This window comes from Labrus mixtus, chromosome 9 (assembly GCF_963584025.1).
Source record: "Labrus mixtus chromosome 9, fLabMix1.1, whole genome shotgun sequence".
Lineage (NCBI taxonomy): Eukaryota > Metazoa > Chordata > Actinopteri > Labriformes > Labridae > Labrus > Labrus mixtus.
This window is the reverse complement of record NC_083620.1, coordinates 27,180,616-27,201,473: the sequence shown is the minus strand read 5'-3', so window position 1 is coordinate 27,201,473 and position 20,858 is coordinate 27,180,616. Positions and strand designations below refer to the sequence as shown.

At 41.0% G+C, this 20,858-nt stretch overlaps 1 protein-coding gene across 8 annotated transcripts in view; it reads right to left on the bottom strand.

The window, feature by feature from the left end:
- Positions 1-209: 209 nt before the first annotated feature.
- The window catches only part of mark4b (MAP/microtubule affinity-regulating kinase 4b), a 57,702-nt gene continuing 37,053 nt past the window's right edge, over positions 210-20,858 (bottom strand). The window contains exons 10-18 of one of the 8 annotated variants that reach the window (XM_061047224.1): positions 20,654-20,753; positions 20,399-20,508; positions 19,420-19,603; positions 19,088-19,308; positions 18,322-18,425; positions 13,159-13,437; positions 12,199-12,281; positions 6,109-6,145; positions 210-2,832 (exon numbers count right to left, since the gene is read on the bottom strand). In XM_061047224.1, the coding sequence (XP_060903207.1) occupies positions 2,499-2,832; positions 6,109-6,145; positions 12,199-12,281; positions 13,159-13,437; positions 18,322-18,425; positions 19,088-19,308; positions 19,420-19,603; positions 20,399-20,508; positions 20,654-20,753 (1,452 nt within the window). In that variant the 3' untranslated portion in view covers positions 210-2,498. Of the gene's footprint in view, positions 2,833-6,108; positions 6,154-12,198; positions 12,282-13,158; positions 13,438-18,321; positions 18,426-19,072; positions 19,309-19,419; positions 19,604-20,398; positions 20,509-20,653; positions 20,754-20,858 lie in introns of all 8 variants that reach the window. The other 7 variants (XM_061047223.1, XM_061047228.1, XM_061047227.1 and 4 more) reach the window with 7 other exon arrangements.

Below are 20,858 nucleotides of genomic sequence, written 5' to 3'. Positions count from 1 at the left end.
TCTTTAACCTCAAACGTTGCATGCTTTGATGAATCAGTGGAGTTGAGAGTGGAGTGATTGGTTAACAGTCTGAATTCTTACAGTCCTACATGTGTCAGTGGTGCCGCCGCCGGATCGACCAGCGAGGGGAGCTGTACAGATTTTAAAAATCAGAAGTTTTACTGAGCTTAGGAACACAAACTAAAATGCATTATTGGACCAGAACAAAAAAAAAATGACGACATGTAACAGAGAAAGATGAATCTTGATTTTTTCCGAGGGTGCTGAACTTGGAAGTTGGATTACTGTGGAAAGTGAATGATTTCAAGAAGCCGTTCATGTGAGTAAAGGCATTCAAATTTCAGCTATTCACTCGCGTCGGCTTTAATCATGTGAGACATCGACATTTTTTAAAAACTGTACAAAACAAATTACGGTTGAATTAAAAAAAAAAAAAAAAAAAAAGGTGCCGGTTCAGTACAAGGCCAACCCGGCTAAAATCAGAAAAGTGCTCAATGAATTTTAACAACAAATCAACATAATGAAGAATAAATCACAGAGCCCTGTTGAGTCTAAATGAATGTGTATTCAAGTCTCAGCTTTGTGGCTGTATTGCACGTTATTATGAGGACAGTCGATGCAGACTGTGATGTCAGAGTGCTGCCATAGCAACAGCTGTTTGTTACTAAAACAGACTCCTCTGTTTACTACACAACAGTACGGGATACTGTAGACGTGTTTATGAAAATATATTCTAAAGATTAGATGAATTAAAACAACTTGATGTGTAACAGTCAGCTGCTGTGTACTGGGATTCAAAGATTTAGTGAAATCTCTGTTTTTAAGATGTAAACCAACAATGAAGGCTTTTTTTAGTTTCATGTTTTGATCAGGTTTGTGGTTTGCATGAACACATCTGATTATATCAGATAAAAACAGTGACAAGCCGAGGGGACATCAAAACCAGTTTGAGAGCAATCAAACCGGGAGAATCTCTTTATGGTGAAAGAGAAAATATTTGTTTCCATGAATGTGATCTGATTAGTTGTCTGGATGCTGGGCCGCCATGATACCAGCGTTTTTACACTTTGATACGATTCTAGTAAAAAAAAAAAAAATACAAATATAACAAAATGAATACCTGTTCTGAAACCATGACAACAAAAACAGAATTCCTGGACCCCCAATGTTGGGTAGATTCTTTGTTTTTAAGTACCAACCAGTTGTACATTTATGAGACGCCTCAAAGACTTTAGAAACGTCAGAATATGCTGCGAGAAGTTCTGGGTTAAAAAATATGGACAATTTTTTTTTTTATGCTTCCTTTACTTTTTGATACCGTCGATATTTAAAATAATGAATGTTGCATCGTTTTGAAAAGACGCAGAATCGAAATGTATCAGACCAGAAAGTGATGCAGGGCACTCAGTGGAAGCAGCATGCGATATGTGCTGAGCAACAATTTAATCTTCTCAATTTAGAGGGTGAAATAATGATAATAAACTGATAGTTAATAGAGTGCATGGTGGTCTCAGAATATGGCATTTATTATCAGCTGAAAAAACCCAGCTTTTTTAAAATTAAACGTTGAGGTTCTAGTCTGTAACATTGTTATTCTCTGCCCGTCTCAAATCATGATTCCTGGTACAGATCAAGTCAGCTGTTAACTAAAATATATGTTATTGTTCACTTAATGTAATTGACTTTTTCTCGTTGGTAAAGGTCGTGAATGTATATCAGCTGGGTCTTATTTTACATCCTGCTTTGCTCGTCTGTGCGCTCTGAGTCCAGAGTATTGAATTCAGTAAAAACATGAAACAAACTAAACACCTCACTGAGCAGTAAATTTAGTGATTTTTAAATGACGTTGCAGAAAGGCCATGATGCTCCTTTTAAGTCTTTGCATTTCTGCATGTCTCCCTCTAGAGGCCCGGGGTCACACTGCGCCCTCACTTCTTAAATATGCAACACCGGCTTCCAAGAATGACAACAGATGTCAAACTCCTGCTCATTTAAAAAGCATTCAAAGAGAGAAAATGAATTTAAAACACACAAAAAAAAGTATCTTTAGATAGCAGCTCTTTAAAAAGGAATGATGACAAATAAGATCGAATAGGAATTACAACAACAACAAGAAGAAATCCTCACTCTCCATCACTCTCAACAACACCGTCCATATCATCATCAAACATGAATTATAAAAAAACTAAACGGTGACTCTGAGGGCTCACACAATACGGAGGTTCTAAGCAGGAGGTGTGGGTCACTGGCAGCTCCAAGGTCAAGGGGGGTCATGAGTCTGCTGATGTCGGTCTACGTGTCTGCGCATCTGTTTGTGGCATCAGGAGAAGAGGGTCTTTGGCGGAGGCGAGGCATCACTAGCCACAACAGATGAGGTGAAGCCCAGGGAGGAAGAGGAGGAGTCGATGGTTTCCTCCTCCTCCTCCTCCTCCTCCTCAGCCCTCCTCAGTCGTCAACTTGTCCCGCCCGTCATCAATCTGCCCCGCCTCCCGTCGCCCTCAGAGCTCCAGCTCTTTGGACACTTTGGTGGCAATGTCTCTGAAGGCCAACGGCGCCCCCCACAGGCGCTTGAACCTCACACCGCTGCTCTGGCCCAGCCCGCTGGGCAGCTGGCAGACCTCGGCCTCGAAGGCGACGCGAGCGCCGGCTGCTCCGTGGGTGCAGGAGAGGAGGAAAGGACCCGCGAGGTGGACCTGGCACCCGCAGCCCTGAGCCGCCTCGCGCAGCGCTAGCACCACCTCGGCCGGGTCGCGGGGGCTCCGCACCCTCACATCCCAGCCGCATCGGGGGGTCCGGGGCTCGGCCGCTTTCTGATGCCCAGATAGATGGCGACTGGAAGGGGGGAGGTGCAAGAGTCATGCAGAGACAGGATGGATGTGGATGGGTCAAAATAAAAAATAAAAATAAAAAGGAGAGGGCGGGGTTTGATGTTTAAAGAAGGAGGCGGGTTTGTTTCATAAAAATATAAATGGGAGGAGCAGGAGAGGCAGAACAGCACAAGATCCAACATGGATGGGAATGATTTTTGGTATTTCAGATGAGGTGGAAGGTGTGATGAAGGTGAGAGTGGTTGGTTGGATGTGAATGTATGAGAGGTTGGGGAAAGGAGGAGGAGAAGAAGAAATATTAGAATCAGACTTTTTACATTTTGATATTACAACATGCTTCCAGGGTCTCAGATAGGTAACTGTTTAAAAACATCACTTCTTTTTTATGCCATACAGTGGATGCATTACAGAAAAAGGACGTACAAATGAAACCCACCTGAAGTTAATGTTCATGTGAAGGATTTGGGGGTCAGGATGGGACATATTTAAAATATGACCTGACAACTAAATATACATAAAAAAACTAACAAACTGTCTTCTTGTTTCCTCTCTGGTAGTATTCTCTCTATCACACACTTAAAGGCTTTATATGTGATTTTTTGATCCAGCAGATGTCGCCCTTGAGCACCAGCATGAAACCAAAACAACTCGTGCTGCATTGTTGTGTTAGCATGCTAATGCTAGCGATCTTTATTATGCTCGTATCTTCACACTGCATGTAAATTTACCTGAAATGAGCGTGATCTAGAAACACAGTTAAGCAGTGAGTACAGTATGTTATTCTTCTTTTCTCTAGTCCCTCAATTAAACAACTTTTATACACGAGGGGAGGAGTCAGCCGGCCGGCCTGGCGATGTAAACAAAGTGAAGATAGGACTCTGAAAACTCTGAAAACATCACAGACAGTGGGACTCGGGTGTTACACCCATTGTAGACAGTCATGACTCACAGAGTTATTTTCAGAGGAGATACTTGATTTATATTTAAGTGTGAAAAATCACATATAAAGACTTTAACAGAATCCATTCTCTCAAACACTGGGCTGCAGGTGAGGGAGGGAGAGACGTTTCAGGGACGATGACGCTGACGACGTAATGAAAAGACTTTTCTTTTCTTTCTTTTCTTCACATAGAGAAAGGTCAGGGCTCTACTACCCACAGGGGATTATCTACCACCATGTTCAGCATCTACAGCCACATCACAGTCTCTTAGCTAACGTTAACCTGCTGCTGCTTTACCTGCTGCTTTTACCCTGAGACTGAACCTGAGACTGAGACTGAGGGGCTGAAGCAGCTGAGGCTGAGAGAGAGTACACATGACCTTTAGTGAAAACACACAGAGTTATTACACAATCCAATCATAGTTCTAGTGGTCTGACATGACTCATAATTATTCTGATATTTAACTTTAAAGTAAACGTCTGGTAGGATTAATATCCAGGCTTCTCTACAAACCACATTAAACAACAATGTGACATTTTTAGTCATTTCTTTTTAGCTCTTAACTTCAAGATTGTCGATGTTCTGAGATCTAAAATACTTTCATTAAATGAAATTCTCTGTCATTGTGATCGTGCAGTTAAAGGTACAGTATATGGAGAAGATATTTCTGGGCAGGTGGATAGTGAAGCTCTTCAGATTAGTTAAAGTGATTGAACATGAACAAGCTGTTTAGTATGAGCACTGTCACATCTCTATTTGTCTGTGTTTCCTCGAGTTATGAACGTTTCTATTATCATCACAAAGGGAACAAAAAGCTTGTAAAAGTGTCCAGTTTAAAGCTTGTTTCTAAATCTCTGCTGGATATTTTAAAATGTAATCCTGGTGTAAGGGAAATTCTCTTTATAACAGGAGGAATTAAGCATTACGTTTGAAGGACAACTTTAAAACAGAAGTGTATTTCTGTAACTGGAATTAAATCGTGGAATTCTTTAAATAATGATTTGAAGGGTTGTGTTCAGATATTTCAGTTTAAGAACAGAGTTATCAGACTGTATGAAAGTGGCAGTTAGTGTGTTCTGTGTGTGTGTTCCTTCTTATTTCTGACGAAGTGAAGACTGAATTGTCAGATGTGTTTTATGTTGGCGTGATATTCATTCAGTGATTGGAATTTGGACGGACCATCCAGATATTTATTGTTTGCTTTTTGATTAAGGGGGCAGACAAAACGAGATTTATTCTTCTCCCTGCTCCTTTCTGTACATGGGATAAAGTGTGAATCGTTTTTTCCTTTTCTGTTGTGTGTTTTGACATGTACGGAACAAATAAAAAAAAAGAATAAAAAATGTAAAGCAGGATTTTCTCAATCGCCTCTTTATGACCTACCAGCTGGTGATTACCATCAGCTGTGATTGCTTTTAAGCAGATTTATTGCTTTTTTTATTGTTTGAAATGTTCTTTGATGTATTGAAACTGTCGGAGGCTTTTCTGTATTTAAGATCACAATCAAACAACAATCCTATTTGCTTGCCCATCCCGGCATATTACTTTTACTCACAATGACTTTGCCAAGCTTTGAATTTTCCTTTACAAAATGTTTATTTGTCTCACCTCTACTACCACCTCATTTTATAAGAATGTTTAGACGACTGTGTCTTATACCTGTTTTATTGTGTATCTCTTTACTTTCTGAAAAAACGTTTGTAACTTTGACTAGCTGCAAAACATGTTTACATTTTGCTCTGAATAAAAATTTAAAAAAAAAAGAAAAAAAAGATCACAATCAAGAGGGAAAGCATGTCCAATGTTTTCTCTCTGTGATCACGTTCAAAAGGTTTCCTGAATCACATCGTGTTCTTATTTCTTTTGAGAACTAGAAATTCTCATATTTTTGGAAGATATTTCTCTCACACTGTTCTCACGTTGTTAAAGATGTCGACGTCTGATGTTTAGAAACTGATTCACGGCTGAGAAGTCAACGCAGTAGGACTCTGCTTCGATGTGTTTTTGAGTTAAAAGAAAAACATTTAAACTCAACAAGTGAAGTCTTCTCTAAAGAATATTTGGACACTTTGGGAAACATGCTTATCGTGCTGATTGTTTCCACTCTTTGTGTTTGTAAAGTAAACATGAAGCTAGAAATACTTTAACACCTCGACACAGCTAGTCGGAAGTCAAGAGGTGATGAAAAACCTCCGTACAGTTTCTTTAAAGCTCCCTACTTATGATGCAAACTGTTTGTTTAATGCATAAGAAACTTTAACATCATCTGTAACTGTCACTCAAAGAGGAGTTTACTAAAGGTCATCGTTGTGAAAAGGGATCATCGTGTTGTTACTCACCTTGTGACCGGAGATCTGCTGATTCTCTCAGGTTCGTCTGTGACCCTCAAGAAGAAGACAAACGCATCTGTTAGGAATCAATCGGCCAACGGGCCTCCCACAACAAACCCCCCCCCCCGCCTCCAGCATGCCCCCCCGCCCCGCCCCGCCCCGCCCCGCCCCGCCTCAGAATGGTTATGGTCAGTGAATCAACATCAACCAATCCAGTGATCACAACACAAACACAACAACTGGGTTTTAAAATCACAGATGAATCATCACCGACTTACACTCACTACACTGGAACACTGGATGGATGTGAAACGACAACACGACGGGAGGGAAATACAAATATAAAGATATAGAGGGTGCAAAAATCCAGCAGAGGGTCTGAACAGACTCAAAATAAGAAGAGTGATGCTCGAATACAAAAATCTAACACTGGTAAAAGACAAATCAGTGAGATAAACTCGAAACTTAAGGTGGGAAAAAAGTATTCATGTAAAAATCGAGATTCTTATCTTCTGAAATTTTAGATTTTTTGGCTAATCAGTCGGTCCCTGCTAAGTGCTAAGGCTAGCTCTTTAACCCAGAGGAACGCCAAATAAGCAGCAAGAAATTCAGTCTCACAAACGATTGGAGGAGATCCTGAAGTATGTACTCATTCATAAATAGACTTTGAATCCATGGATCAATGTATGGTTTTGAATCGAAAACAGATTCTGAATCGAATCGTGACCTCAAGAATCAAAATTGAATCGAATCGAGAGACCCCCTAAAGAACCCCAGCCCTACTAGAAACTCAGCGTCATACAGGGGGAATCATTCGGCTTCTGTCTGAGCTCGTTATCAACCGCCTCCACAGCGGAGATCAACATGAGAGAATATCAGTTTAAAGGTTAACATGTTTTGTTTGGTAACTGATACAGTTTACAAGATTTTCAAGATTTCAAATTATGCACAATCAATTCTTCCAAAAAGATCTGAATGTATAATATTCTTTACTTGTGATCGTCTTTTTATTTTCTTAAATGGTTGTTCTCTGAGGTTTTATGAAAGTGTTGTCACAGAGGATCTCTCTCAGTCTTTAAACCTGCAACTCCTTACTTTAATTCCTGTGTCAGTTTCATGGTAAGCATTATATTATGTTTTGTGTGTTTAATGTAAAAAAGAAAGATCCAGTTTTTGTTGGGTTTAAATCACCTGAAGAAGACCTCTGGTTGAAACATTGTCATGAATCAAAACGTTTTTTTGTTATTTGTGCAGTGTGCGGGCTATCTTCTTCTTGAGACTACGGTTGTCACAACACCAGAGTTTTTGACTGAGATTTGATATTAGTAAAAAATTAAACAATATGGTCATCTGTATGGTTACCATGGCAACAGACAAACGAGTGCTAGCCACACAGTATTGGGTCATTTCTTGTTTTTATTTACTAAAAACTGTAAGCACACTCCTGCACACTCCTGTCGCCTCTCTTCTGCTTGTGGAAGCTTTCGGTTAAAATACGACTGAAGATCTGTAGGTCTGTCTGTACTTTTCAATACTATTAATTATTAGAATAACGGAGATTGTATTTTCATTTTTAATACACGTGGTCTCCAAAAGTATGGAAGTATTGAAAATGGAACTACTTAAAAACCTCCTTCTAACCTATCATGACTCAGGCAGGTTTTTAAGTTTGAGGCTGCTTGTTGCACTTCCACTTCACGGCCACCAGGGGGCAGGGTTGCTTTTGTGTTTGTGAAGACCGAGGTTTCTTCTCCCCTAACAATATGACAACCTGATCTTTATTCCACTGGGGTGATGATGGGAGGGATTGAGCCGGAGGATTGAGCCGGGGGATTTCACTGATACCGGGTATAAATATATATATATATATTTTTTATTAACAAAAGAAAACTTGATGTTCAAACACAACAGAAGCTCGACTGTTTCACTAATACAACACTGGTAAGAAAGGATTTCTTCCTCTCACACATGCCCTCACGTTGGCATTGTTTTTGTGTTGCTGGCACGCCATGTTAACCCGTTATGTGCCACCAACCACCACCACGGATTAATAAGGAGATCATTTGAGGTAGTTCTGTGAGATCACCTGACCCTGTCTCTGACTGACGACCTGTTCGTTTCTCAGCGTGTCATTAGATGCATGTCACAGCTTTTTGACTCTTGCAGAGGAATGAGACTCCTCCCCTAATCCCCACAGATACACCTCAGGATTTACCAGTGAGCGCTATTCAAACAGTGATCAAGCCAATACATGGAGAGCAACTCCTGTTGGATCCACGACACTAAACTTCACTCCACCACATCTGTAATAAACACTTCACAAAAAAGTAATTGGGCAAATGTCAGACTACCATTTTTTCCTCATAATTCGTCATTAAAATCCTGCATCAGTCCATGCCCGTGCATGGATGTTCAGCAGTAATTATGCGAGGTTTCAGATAGATTAAGACTTTTCACTTCCTGTCTGAGTGATGCAAATGACTTCCACACTTCCTACTCCCTTGGGATTTTTTTTTTTAAATAAAACCGTTTTGACCGACTAGGCATTGATTTAGAGACTATTTGTGTATCGTCTCTACAGTGTGTGTAGCAGATTGTTTACTCTGTATTGAGGCTGCGAGCTGAGAGAGAGAAAAGGAGGCAGAAAGTGAGGGAACGAGAGAGAGAGAGAAGAGCAGAAAGTGAGGGAACGAGAGAGAGAGAGAAGAGCAGAAAGTGAGGGAACGAGAGAGAGAGAGAGAAGAGCAGAAAGTGAGGGAACGAGAGAGAGAGAGAGAAGAGCAGAAAGTGAGGGAACGAGAGAGAGAGAGAAGAGCAGAAAGTGAGGGAACGAGAGAGAGAGAGAGAGAAGAGCAGAAAGTGAGGGAGAGCAGGAGACAGACAGAGCAGCTGGCAGCAGTGTAACAGGACAATCTGCTTGTATCTTGAGGGACTTGCTGAGAAGAGAAGGATAAATCCTGGTTACATAACTAATCCTGATTTAAAACGACAGTGACGCTCGCTCGGTCAGTCGGGATGACTGGTGCAGGCTTTCTTACAACAATCTGCTGCTGGGGAGGGGTCATACACATGCTGTGCACTTTAAATGTCACAGGTTTGAAGTTGAAATGATGCAGACTAAACTCTGGCCACACATTTGCACATTATGGACCCAGACGTGAATCTTTATCACGTCACAGTTTGGAAGGAGAGATCATTTAAGGGTGCATAGTTTTTTTTAATCCTGTGACTTCTTTGTGTTATTGCCAACATGTCAGCACTGAAAACATACTCAACATGTCTTCTTCTTTGAATACTTCATTATTGGGTTTTTCAATTTGGGTTTTTATGTTTGGTGAAGAACTTTAAAATGTTGTTTCTTATAAGTGCAACAAAACTAAACATCATTATTATTCTGATTATAATAAAGTTCACCTGCCTCACTCATAATATCCCGTCTCCAAATGTGGGAGGAACTATCCTGATCTCATTTCTTGAATAAACGACTTAGGAGAACAAAATCTGTGATCCCAGCTCCACAAATGTGAATTATTCTGGTTTCTTTCAACATCTACAAAATGTAAAAATTAACATTTATTGGATCTGAATTGTTCTTACGAAAACACGATTTGGCCTTAGACTCGTTCCACTTAGAAGCTTTTAAAATATTTTGACATTTAAACCATTTAAACGTTACATATACTGTAAAAAAATGATATATTGATGGATAAAGGAAGGAATAACCTTGGTATACAAAAAGCACTGGGAAAAGAAATTACAATATGAAGTATTATTCTTAACTTTTTCAGTCTTCACAATCATTCAAGCTGCTAACATCTCAGATCTGAATTATCTTAACTCTTCTAAATGACTTTTAACTCTGGATGTTAGCAGAAACTTTGACTGAGACGGTTCTAAGAAGTTAAATAAAAGTGAGCTCTCAGGTTTCCTTTAGTTAGACTTCAGACAGCTTCCTCTAGAAAGTCAGAAAGGGAAAGACCGACTAGAAGAACTAAATCTACTAAAAGTCTGAACAAAATCAAAACTGATATTTAAAAATGTGCTGCAATGATGATCAACTAAAAGAAGTGAGGAAGGCAGAACTCTGAATCCTTCACCCCCTATCCTGTTGTAGAAAACATCCAAACACCTCCCCTCCTCCTCTTTCCTGTCTGTCCTCTGCTCACAGAGATCCCTCAGCCCTGCTGCAGACCCGCTGATTTGTTAACAGCATGGACAAACATATGGTGTTGATTAAATGACTCACACGAGTACAGTGGAGATACAATAAACTCACATACTCAAGAGGACACACAAACACATTGTTTCTCTGTTTGTGTCTCACTGGATTTCTACCTAAATGAACGTACAGATCTCGTATGTCTAACGCTTAAGTTCAATCTTTGATCCAGCTATAAAGACAAACATGAAACCAGCCAGCTTCAAATCAAATTACCACCAAATCCACCCCTTATTGTTCCAGAAATCCAGCACTGTTTTTTTTGTTTTGGAAGCAGGTAATTGTGCAGTGCCACCTACAGCCTCTAGTGGGAGCTACAGAGCAAAGCCTGGCCAGCAGAGAGGCAAGCAGTCCAGACAGACAGACAGACATTCAGGCAGGCAGCAGCTGATTAGAGATTTAGTCATAGAAACAAACTCTTTAAAGAAATGTTTATTGTCCACAGGCTCGGGGACTCGAGTTTTCTGGATTTTGGGTCAGAGGGTGAGACGGGTTTAAGACGGCCGAACGTCCTGAGTCACATTCAAACCTCAGTCTTTGTTTCTGTAAAGACGCTTTATTGTTTGGACCTTCTGAACCTATTCCTCCTTTGTCAGTTAGTGGAGACAGACAGTTTGAATTTGTGTTTACAGAGTCGACCTCGTGGCATGGGTTAGTCTGAAACGCTAAATCTGAGCATCAACATGTATGATATAAATGAGAAAACACGGCGTAAAAAGTATGACTGAAAAATCAGGAGGAACTATAACGATTTGTTATTATACCATTCTTTTTAGTTAATAGTTTTAAACTTCGATATGATGCTAGTGAACATCAAATGACATTGAGACCTGTTTTGACATCACAACAACATAGACTGAAGTCCTTATAGTCATTGATGTCTGGTTTTTAATCACCAAAAATCTGTTTTTCTCATTAATAAACTAATTACAGTTTTATGGGACTTTGATCGTTTGATTTATACGAGGGTTGTCACAATATCAGAATTTTATACTTAGATAAGATTACTTATACTAACATTTTTAATACCTGTTTGGACACAACAGCAGAAAGAATCGAAGTTCAAGGACCCTACTTGAGGTCGATCCTTGTTTTTAAAGAACTGGAGGAAAATTCCTGCACATGGTCTCAGTCGCACAGACACAAATGTTCAATGTATTTCTGCAATTTGGGCAATGTGCAATATGTGTTGTGTTGTTTTGCATTTGTGCCTTTCTGTTTACATGTTGATGTGTTTTGTATTTTGTTTTTTTATTAGTGGAAGCAGGTGAACGTTTGGCAGCACTTTGTTGTCCCCATGGGGAAATTTGTCTTGGACTCCAAGTGTATCATATCGTAATTAAGTCAATGCTCTGTTCCTCTCTCTCTCTCTCTCGTGTTGCAGCTTTTGGTTGAAACTATGACTGAAGGTTTTTTAGTTTTCTTACAGCTTTGGTACTCTTTGATACCATCGATCATTATAATGTCTCAGATTGAATCATTTCCAAACAAGTGATATCGAAAAGGATCGAGAAGAATTGAAGTTTCCCAAATTTAGACAACCTCATTTTATACGCCCGCCTAAGAAAACCTCGCTCTCATCTTTAATGTTTGAAGATAGTTCCACAGGGATCCACATTTCATGTGAAAAATGGAGAATTAACTTGTCTTTGTAGAGGAGAGTAAGTCTGAGGTGATACATGGAGACAGAACCCTGTTTTTAAACTCACCATGAACACGGCCTGGAGAGACGCTTTACTTCAGACAAACATTTGCATAACTGAACTCTAACCTGGCAGACATCATGACAAGTAGAGAGGGGGACGACAGGGCACTGGCAAGCAGGCAGACAAGTCAGACAGACAGAAAGCAGCCAGAAAACATGGGAAAGGAAGACTTACTAACTGTTTTTGTCCCCTGTGGGAGGGTGCAGCCCGACATGGACTTGTTTGAGCTCTGACGTTTAGAAGGGTCAAGAGTGACCCTAGGAGAAGAGAGGAAGAAGAGAAGGAGATGAAGAGAGGATGAGACGAATGGAAAATAAAGGAGAAAAAATTTAACAGCAGAGAGTCAAGAGAGACATCGAACGGAAGAGAAGGCAAGTAAAAAAAAAAAGGAGGGGGGGAAAGACAACGTGGAGATGAGAGTAAAAAAAAAAAAAGCACAGGTAGAGGAGGCAGAGAAGAACAAATTAAACTTTATGTTCTGTAGTTCTGGAGAAAGGAGGGTAGAAGAAAGGCAGGTGGCTGGTAAGGAAAAGCAAAAAGTTGAAACAAACCAACAGATAAAAGCAACAATAAGCAGCAGAGATAAATCAACAGTGAAAGACGTACAGTCTGCCCCCCTGAGCAGCAGACCTGGGTCACATAGGTCATCAATTATTTCGGGGTAATCAGTAGTTTCACACAATATTATTAATGCTAAAGCTTTCCTAAAGTACATGTAATATAAGTCTCTGCTCTGTTGATTAACTGGAGAGTTTTAGCGAGCAGCTGGAATAATGTTTGAACTCTATTAGACCCAGGTTTGACATCAAGGAGGACAACTTCTAAAGCCTGTAAAGATGTGTTGTTAGAGAAAGAAGGCTGGTTAGTGCTGGTTAAGGAAGAGACGGTGAGAGGCAGCAAGGTTAGCTCAGTGATCTTCATGTACAGGTTTTTATTTCTGTCCAGTTACAAAGCCAAAAAAAGAAAACATACAGGCAGTCAGCTTCACCACATCAGCAGTTATCATCAAACACATACAATCGTTCTCTTTTCTGTTTTTATAATCACATCATCTAAAACTAAAGCTAAACGTCTCCTCTTTAAGGCTAAACAATCAGCGGAGTCAAAAGTCCTTCTCCCAGCTTCTCCCCTTACCTGCGGGTCAGCTTGGAGGTGAGTTTGCTAAGCAGGTTGGTTGTGGCCCGAGTCCTGACGTGGGGCAGCGGGCTGGAGTCATGAGACAGTGTAGGGGAGGCTGGGGGAGCGTGGGAGGGAGGCCGGCGGTCTCTGATCTGCCCGCCGTGGAAAGTGCTCCTCACCGTGGTGCCCCGGGAGAGGCGGGAGGAGGGCGTGGAGGACGTGGAGGAGATGCCAGAGGCACCACCTATGCTGTGGGTTGAGGGCGAGGCAGGGGGGAGGCGGTGGGATATGGAACTGGAGGAAGGAGGAGAAAGAAAATCTAGTTAGCGGCTGAAAGATTATTTCAAGTGGCAAGGGTAAAAACAGGCAGGAATCAAACGATTGTTACATTTTAGGAGCTTTTGCACTTTGCTAAAGCATCACATGATTAGTTTTAACACTTTGAACTAGAGGCATATTTACCTCATTTTAATTTTACATGTAATATAGTTAAATTATAAATTAGAGAAACCATGTGCACACTCTTCATGTGCACAGTCAGCGTTGGTCAAAAAGGAAGAAAGAATATTTATTATGCAAATGAATTGATGAATATTTTGCATGCATATGATTATAAGCAGAACATGGGAATCCTGTGCAATAAGTTTTTTAAAAATTATTTTTAGACAATGATAGGACCACAAAAAGGGCTCATGTTAACACCTGGGACATGGATCAAACTAAAAAATCAGATTGCACGTTAGATGCATTTTTCTCACATGTTTTTGTCATGATAGATATCATCATGCTACATCTTAAAATCATCTTTATTTCTGAGAATTTTCTTACAAATTAGTTATTTGATGTTGTAAAATCATACAAAATGTCATGACTGTCAGCTCCTGTGGTGCTGTGTGCAGTGTATCAGGAGTGCGTAGCAGAAACAGCGAGGAGTCACTGAACTTCCATAACTGTGTGTTTCAGTTTCAAACAGACACAAGAATCTGATCCACAGTGGACTGAACCCACCTGAGGGATCTTTGATGTTTTATCATTAAGTTAAATGAGTGTTTTCATTAGCTGAAGTGGCATGACGTCATCCTCACTGTGGCTCTTCCAGCCGACCCCTACAGCACAAACCCTGGTTGCAAATATTTTTTAATGACCTTGGGATTATTAAGAATATTTTCTTTCCTTTCCTGGAGGCAAAGTTAACCAAAGATAAGAGAGCAAGCTGCTTTTTCAAACATGCTATTTTTTTTGTAGAGACTTAAAATCCACTCTCCCAACTGGACCATTCAGATTTTTATGCCTTCCCCTTACTGTACCTCTCATTCAGCTCCCTGCTTTGTCACACCTACACACACGCACACACACCTCTCATCCCCCTGACTCTCTTACTGGCTGGTGGCCCAAGGCTGCTTTTCATAACGCTCTAGATGACACCCACACACACGGGGCTGAAGTAGGGCATGACCATTAGACGGGTTAAGTTGAAGCGCAGCCGCTGCACAGCCAATTCGTTTAACGTCCATGTGAACCAGCTACCTACTGCAGCTCACTGCAGGGGTGCACACCGGGGACCGAGGGAGGAGGGGGGGAGAAAGTGGAGAGGATTGTGTTAAAAGACTGAAGAATAGTGAGGAGGAGAATGAAGGAGATGAATTGGTGCTGACACACTGAGAATAACGTAGAAAGGCGGAGAGCCACCACTGATGTTATTCACAGAATCACTCAGACAGTTTTCAAGACTTCTGTTTCAAATGTTTCTTCTGATGTTTGGAAGTTATTTTACAAGACTAAGGACATGATTTTTTTAAAGTAATCTTTGTAAACCTCTGCTCATATGTCAACTTTTTATTTCATTTCTAGCTGAAGATAAAAAATATTACTTTTTGACAAGTATGACTATTAAATAATTGTTCATTCTGTTTGTATTGGTGGTGATTTGTTTGTTTGTATCTACATTGTTTGTTTTTACCTTGTGTTTTATGTCTGTATGGACACCTGAGTCTGTCAATAATGATAATGATGATGATGTGTATATGAATAACAGAGTTTAAAGTCTTTCTATGTGATTTTTCACACTTAAATGTATAAATCAAGTATATCCTCTGAAAATAACTCTGTGAGTCATGACTGTCTACAATGGGTGTAACACCCGAGTCCCACTGTCTGTGATGTTTTCAGAGTTTTCAGAGTCCTATCTTCACTTTGTTTACATCGCCAGGACGGCCGGCTGACTCCTCCCCTCGTGTATAAAAGTTGTTTAATTGAGGGACTAGAGAAAAGAAGAATAACATACTGTACTCACTGCTTAACTGTGTTTCTAGATCACGCTCATTTCAGGTAAATTTACATGCAGTGTGAAGATACGAGCAAGATAAAGATCACTAGCATTAGCATGCTAACACAACAATGCACCGCAAGTTGTTTTGGTTTCATGCTGGTGCTCAAGGGCGACATCTGCTGGATCAAAAAATCACATATAAGGCCTTTAAAGTTATGTAGATAAAATCACAGGTAACTATATTAAAATGTAATCTTCAATAAGTGCACAGTAACAGGAAGTAACAGGAAGTTATAATAAGATAAGTTGGCCCACGGACATGAATCTGTCCTTCAGGATGTGTCTTTACGTCCGCGAGTCTTGGCACGAGTTCACTCAGCTTCCAGTGTCATCATAGATTAGTGTCAGTGTTCATACTCACAGTAACATAAGGAGCTCTATGTTTTATAAACAACATAAGATTAATTATACACACACACATGCTGCTGTACTTTAGTCAACATAATGTGACTGTGTGTGTGTGTGTGTGTGTGTGTGTGTGTGTGTGTGTGTGTGTGTGATGCACACGTGTTGGATTCATCAACCACTCTGGCATGGATTCACATTGACAAGGCCACCGAGCCGATCCGCAGCTCACGTGGGCACAATGCCAGTCATCACTTCATCCTGCAGCTCTCCTGCTTACCTCCTCTTTCCCCCCTCCTCCTGCCCCCCCCCCCCCCCCCCCCTCCTTCACCTGTCACTCTCTGCTCCAATTTCAATATCCCTCAGCACCACCTGTGACATCACCAAATGGAGCTGCACCAGAGAATAAAGGCTCATTGTGAGGCTGTTCTGTCAATCTTTTTATTCCTTTTACATCTACTAAATACAAATATATGTATTTGTTTATCCATTGAACCATAGTGTTTGTATTGCTTTAAGTGAAAGATTAGATATTTTGCCTGACTTCAGCGTACAACTCTGAACAGGAAACATTAACTCGAGTTCAGGCGACCCACAGAAACTTTCTGGCTCTCCCACTGAGAGTAAACATCACAGATTGATAAAGAGAGAGAGAGCGAGAGAGAGAGAGAGAGAGAGAGGGGTGGAAAACAGGTCAGCCGGAATAAAAGAGAGAAAGTGAGAGAGTGATTATTGGGGATAGAGGAGGAGGAGAGAGAGGAGATGAAGAAGTGATTCATGCCTACTCTGAGACTGACGTGCAGACAACCATCTGTCACAACAACAGACAATCCACACTGGTACATAAAACACACACACACACAAACACACGCACACACACAGACGAAACCACTCATGCACAGTGTAAGCCCTTTATCTCCTCTTGAAGAGACAAACTGTATGTGAGACTAACACCCGGGGCCAAACACCCTCTGAGCTCTGTGCAGAGAGAGACAAGCTGTACCAGTGGAACCAGTCTCTATTCAAGCTGAATTTACCAGAATAAAATATGTTACATGACACCACTTCAGGTTAATCCAAGTTTGATTGTGTCATTTAATCCACCTCCCTGCACTGACATTAAATAACCAACAGTTACATCCGGCCTCTTTTAAAGACAACCCTCACCCTCAAACTGAGTCAACACATTCTTCAGATCAACCCATATGCTGATCCAAACCATAAATCTGTACTTGTATTGAGTGGACATTTGAGATAAGAGTGTGGATAGTCACTGGTACACCTCTGTCCTGGTTGACAGGGTGCTATGGTAGAGCCTTTATAATCACAGGGAGCCAAGTACTGAAGCATAGTGGCACAGTGGCAGAACCTCAGTCTTAGTTTTACTTGATCTCAGTGCTGCGTTCGACACAGTTGACCACAATATATTACTCGACCGATTGGAAAACTTGGTGGGAGCTTCTGGCACAGCACTAAACTGGTTTGAATCCTACTTAAAGGACAGGGACTTCTTTGTGTTTATAGGTAACTAGAAATCTGAGTAAACAAAAATTACTTGTGGAGATTTTTAAACTTTCTATTTTAATGTTTCTTTTCTTTCCTCTGTCATGATGCTTTCTGATGTCTTGTGTGAAGCACTTTGAATTGCCTTGTTGTTGAAATGTGCGACATAAATAAACTTGCCTTGCCTTGCATACCCTGCTTGCGCTTTACCGTCAATTGGACCACAATTGGGACTTTAACTTATAAAATAATCATCAGCATGTATTGAAGACTTGAAACAAGAAATGGAAACCACAAACACATTAGCAAAATGTTTACCAAGATTAAAAATCAACTCATCAGAAGAGTCATTCCTAGTGGACTTACAATCACTCTTTTTCATTTTTCAACAAGTGGAGTTATCCCCTACTGGTTAGTAGAGAGACTGCAGGTTTAAGGCCTTTCTGTTGAAACAAACAGGAGTCTTGGCAAAGGCCATCTTGGAAGACCCTCAGCACCCCCTGCATGCAGAGTTTAGACTTCTGCCGACAGGGCCGAGGTTCACTTATGTAAGGAGGTCGAAATCAAATAGATACCTGAGGTCGTTTGTTCCATCAGCTGTTGGGTTTTTAAATAAGCTGTAGGCATTGTTGCCTGGACACTTTTACTATGGACTGTTGGTCTTTTGTCCCTTATCTCACTCACGTCCATCATAGTGATATCATGGTAGTTATGTTTTATATGTGTGTATTTATGTCATTGTGCTGTTTTTTATGGCTGTATTGACTGTATGGACCTCTGTTGCAAACCAGATTGCCCCCTCAAGGACAATAAAGATTTTCCAAATCCAAATCCAAATCCATTCTCTTGTACAGTGTATGGTCTCTACCTTTAACCCTTGAGGTCCCTCAGGGAGTTTAGAAACAAGATGAGGTGACTTTCTGTATCTCTGCTTTTTCTCCATGCCGTCTGGCTGAGGTCAGAAATGTCAGGTAAACACACACACACTCCGCCCCTCTCACCTGTTCTCTTTGCCGTTTTGCAGCAGTGAGTTTCTTTCAGTGTTGGTTCGGTCCGTGCACACATACGTGTTCCTCCGAGTCATGGCACTAGCAGGGATATTATTCTGTGAAAAGAATCAGAAACCAAAAAAACATCCCATGACTTTACTGAAATAACTTCTGACAAACATTTCTGCTGTTGATGATCTTTGTTAACACCATGTGAGAGGAGAATGTGTTCACCACAAAACACAACGTAGGGAGAATATTTAGAGCCATTAACTGTTCTTTTCTATGCCTCAAAATGTTGTTTAAACCTCCTCAGCTCAGTTCTCCAACCAGGTTAAAATAAAACCAGTGGACTCCCCTGCCCCCCTTTTCCTTCAGTGTTTGACCTCAGACCGTCTTACGCTCCGCTGTGTAGAACATTAAAGAGTTAATCTCAGGTTAATCCGGCTGCAGTCTTCAACTCTCAACATTCTTGAAACTCTCCACATCTCTCTGTCATGCTAATCTTACTGAATAACCATAATCTGCATATTACCCCCCTGGTGGGCAAATCTGCAGTTTGTTATTCATCTCAAGGTATGCATGTGACTGTTCAACTCTTCTCTAAGCTGTGAAGGCAGTCTCTATAATATCTGTGTCAGAGCAGCCTCAACATGCTGTAATCTGAGGAAATGGGATTAGAACGACTCGGAGGATTCTGCCATCTGCACATGCTGTATTGATGAGGTATGAGATGTAAGGATTGGTTACGATGGACACTCACTAAATGTTTCTGTACCGTGGTTGAGTTAGCTTCCTTGCGTCGGTCAGGTATCTCGGCTTTATTTGGGTTGTGAGCAGAGCTGACCATGGGACTAGACGGGGTCGGGATGCTACGGGATCCCACAGGATTTGTGCTCGGCTTCCGTATAGACGTCCGCTCCTCCTTAAGCCCCGCCCCTTCAGCCGTACCACTGGGACTCCGCTTTGGATGCGTTGACCCTGGAACTGCTGGACCACCTGAGAGATACAGAAGAACACTATTAGTGAGGGAAGATTTCTGTAACCATTCGATACGAAGACAAGCAAAAAGAAACCCAGTGTGCCGCTGATCTCAGAGTTTGGACTTACAGAAGTCAGAGTGTCGTCTCTGGCGGTGGTAAGTGGAGGCACTGCGCTGTGTCTTGTGGCCAGAGGAGGAAGAAGTGGCAGCGGATGATGAGGTGGTGTGTTTGCTGGTCCCGTTGGTCATGGCGCTGGGTCGGACTCGAGCTAGACTCAGACTGCTGCCCGTCCGAGATTCACTGCCGTCCGTCTGACAGACAAACACAGAAAGAAGAAAAAGGATGTTCTTTAAATTTCAGTGTCTAAGATGCAATTTTAATACTTTCCTGACATCTAAAAAGTTGGCTGTGTCCTACACACATTAGTTATGACCTTAAGTGCTGCCCCCTCCATCACCCTGCAAGCTTACAAACACCACATGGCAAAAATAACCACATAGAGCTACACAGCTGAGCAGAAACTGCACATTTTGGACTTAATGCGATGGAAATCGTCAGGCAGGAAGACAGTTTTAATGTTTTTCCTCCTGGGAGATCCATAAAAACAGAAAGCATGCAAAGTGTGTTCTGAATTTAGCCTTACATTCAGAATAAGAATCTATGAAGTTGTTCATTTGAAGCAACCACCCAGGGTCAGAACCTAGACCAGGTTAGTCTGGTGCAGTTACAGAAATACTGAAAGAAGATCTGGTTGAATTCATGTCTCAAACTTGTCAAACTAGGAAAACAACTTCTTCAAACAGAAGCATGGATCCTTTTGTTTTAAAATGTTTTGTCTGTTTCTGACTGTGCTTATAAAAGAATGATCCACAAAGAACAGTTATAAACAATCTAAGATTAGACTTTTAATCTGCTGAAAACACAAAAGACAGTCCCTCCATTCTGTATCTGAAAATCTCTGACGCTGAGGCGTGCCTTTCTGTGGACATAGCTTTATATAGTTCATGATCTTATCTAAAAAAAAACACCACAACACCTCCTACACCGCTGCTTAATACAGAGGATAAAACACAAAACAAAAGGCTAACCATCACCTTTGACCTCACCTCATTTTTGCGTCCCAGCAACAGGTAAGTGGCAGTGACCTCATTATACTTTTGACTGACCAGTGAATCTCGGACTTCATCTCTGGTGAAGCCCATCCCGACCATGACATCTGGAGTTGGAGAAAATTGAATGAATGACATTTCATAAAGTGTCGATTATCTTACAGGAAAGCAGGGTGACATTCTCCACAATAATGTTAGCATAAAGGAAAAGCAAAAGCTCCCCCCCCCTTAATAAAGGTATGATTTTCTCACCGATGCGGCTGGTATCATTTAAGTCCTCCACCGGCTCTGAGTGGGGCTTCAGCTCCTCGCCGTCATAGCCGACATTCATCCACTTATCTTTCATTATTTGCTGGTGAAGAGAAAAGAAGAGAACAATATAACTACAGCATCACAGTTAAGACACAGAAATCCATTTAGATTTTATTCATCCACAAATACAAGTTGCATCTTTTTT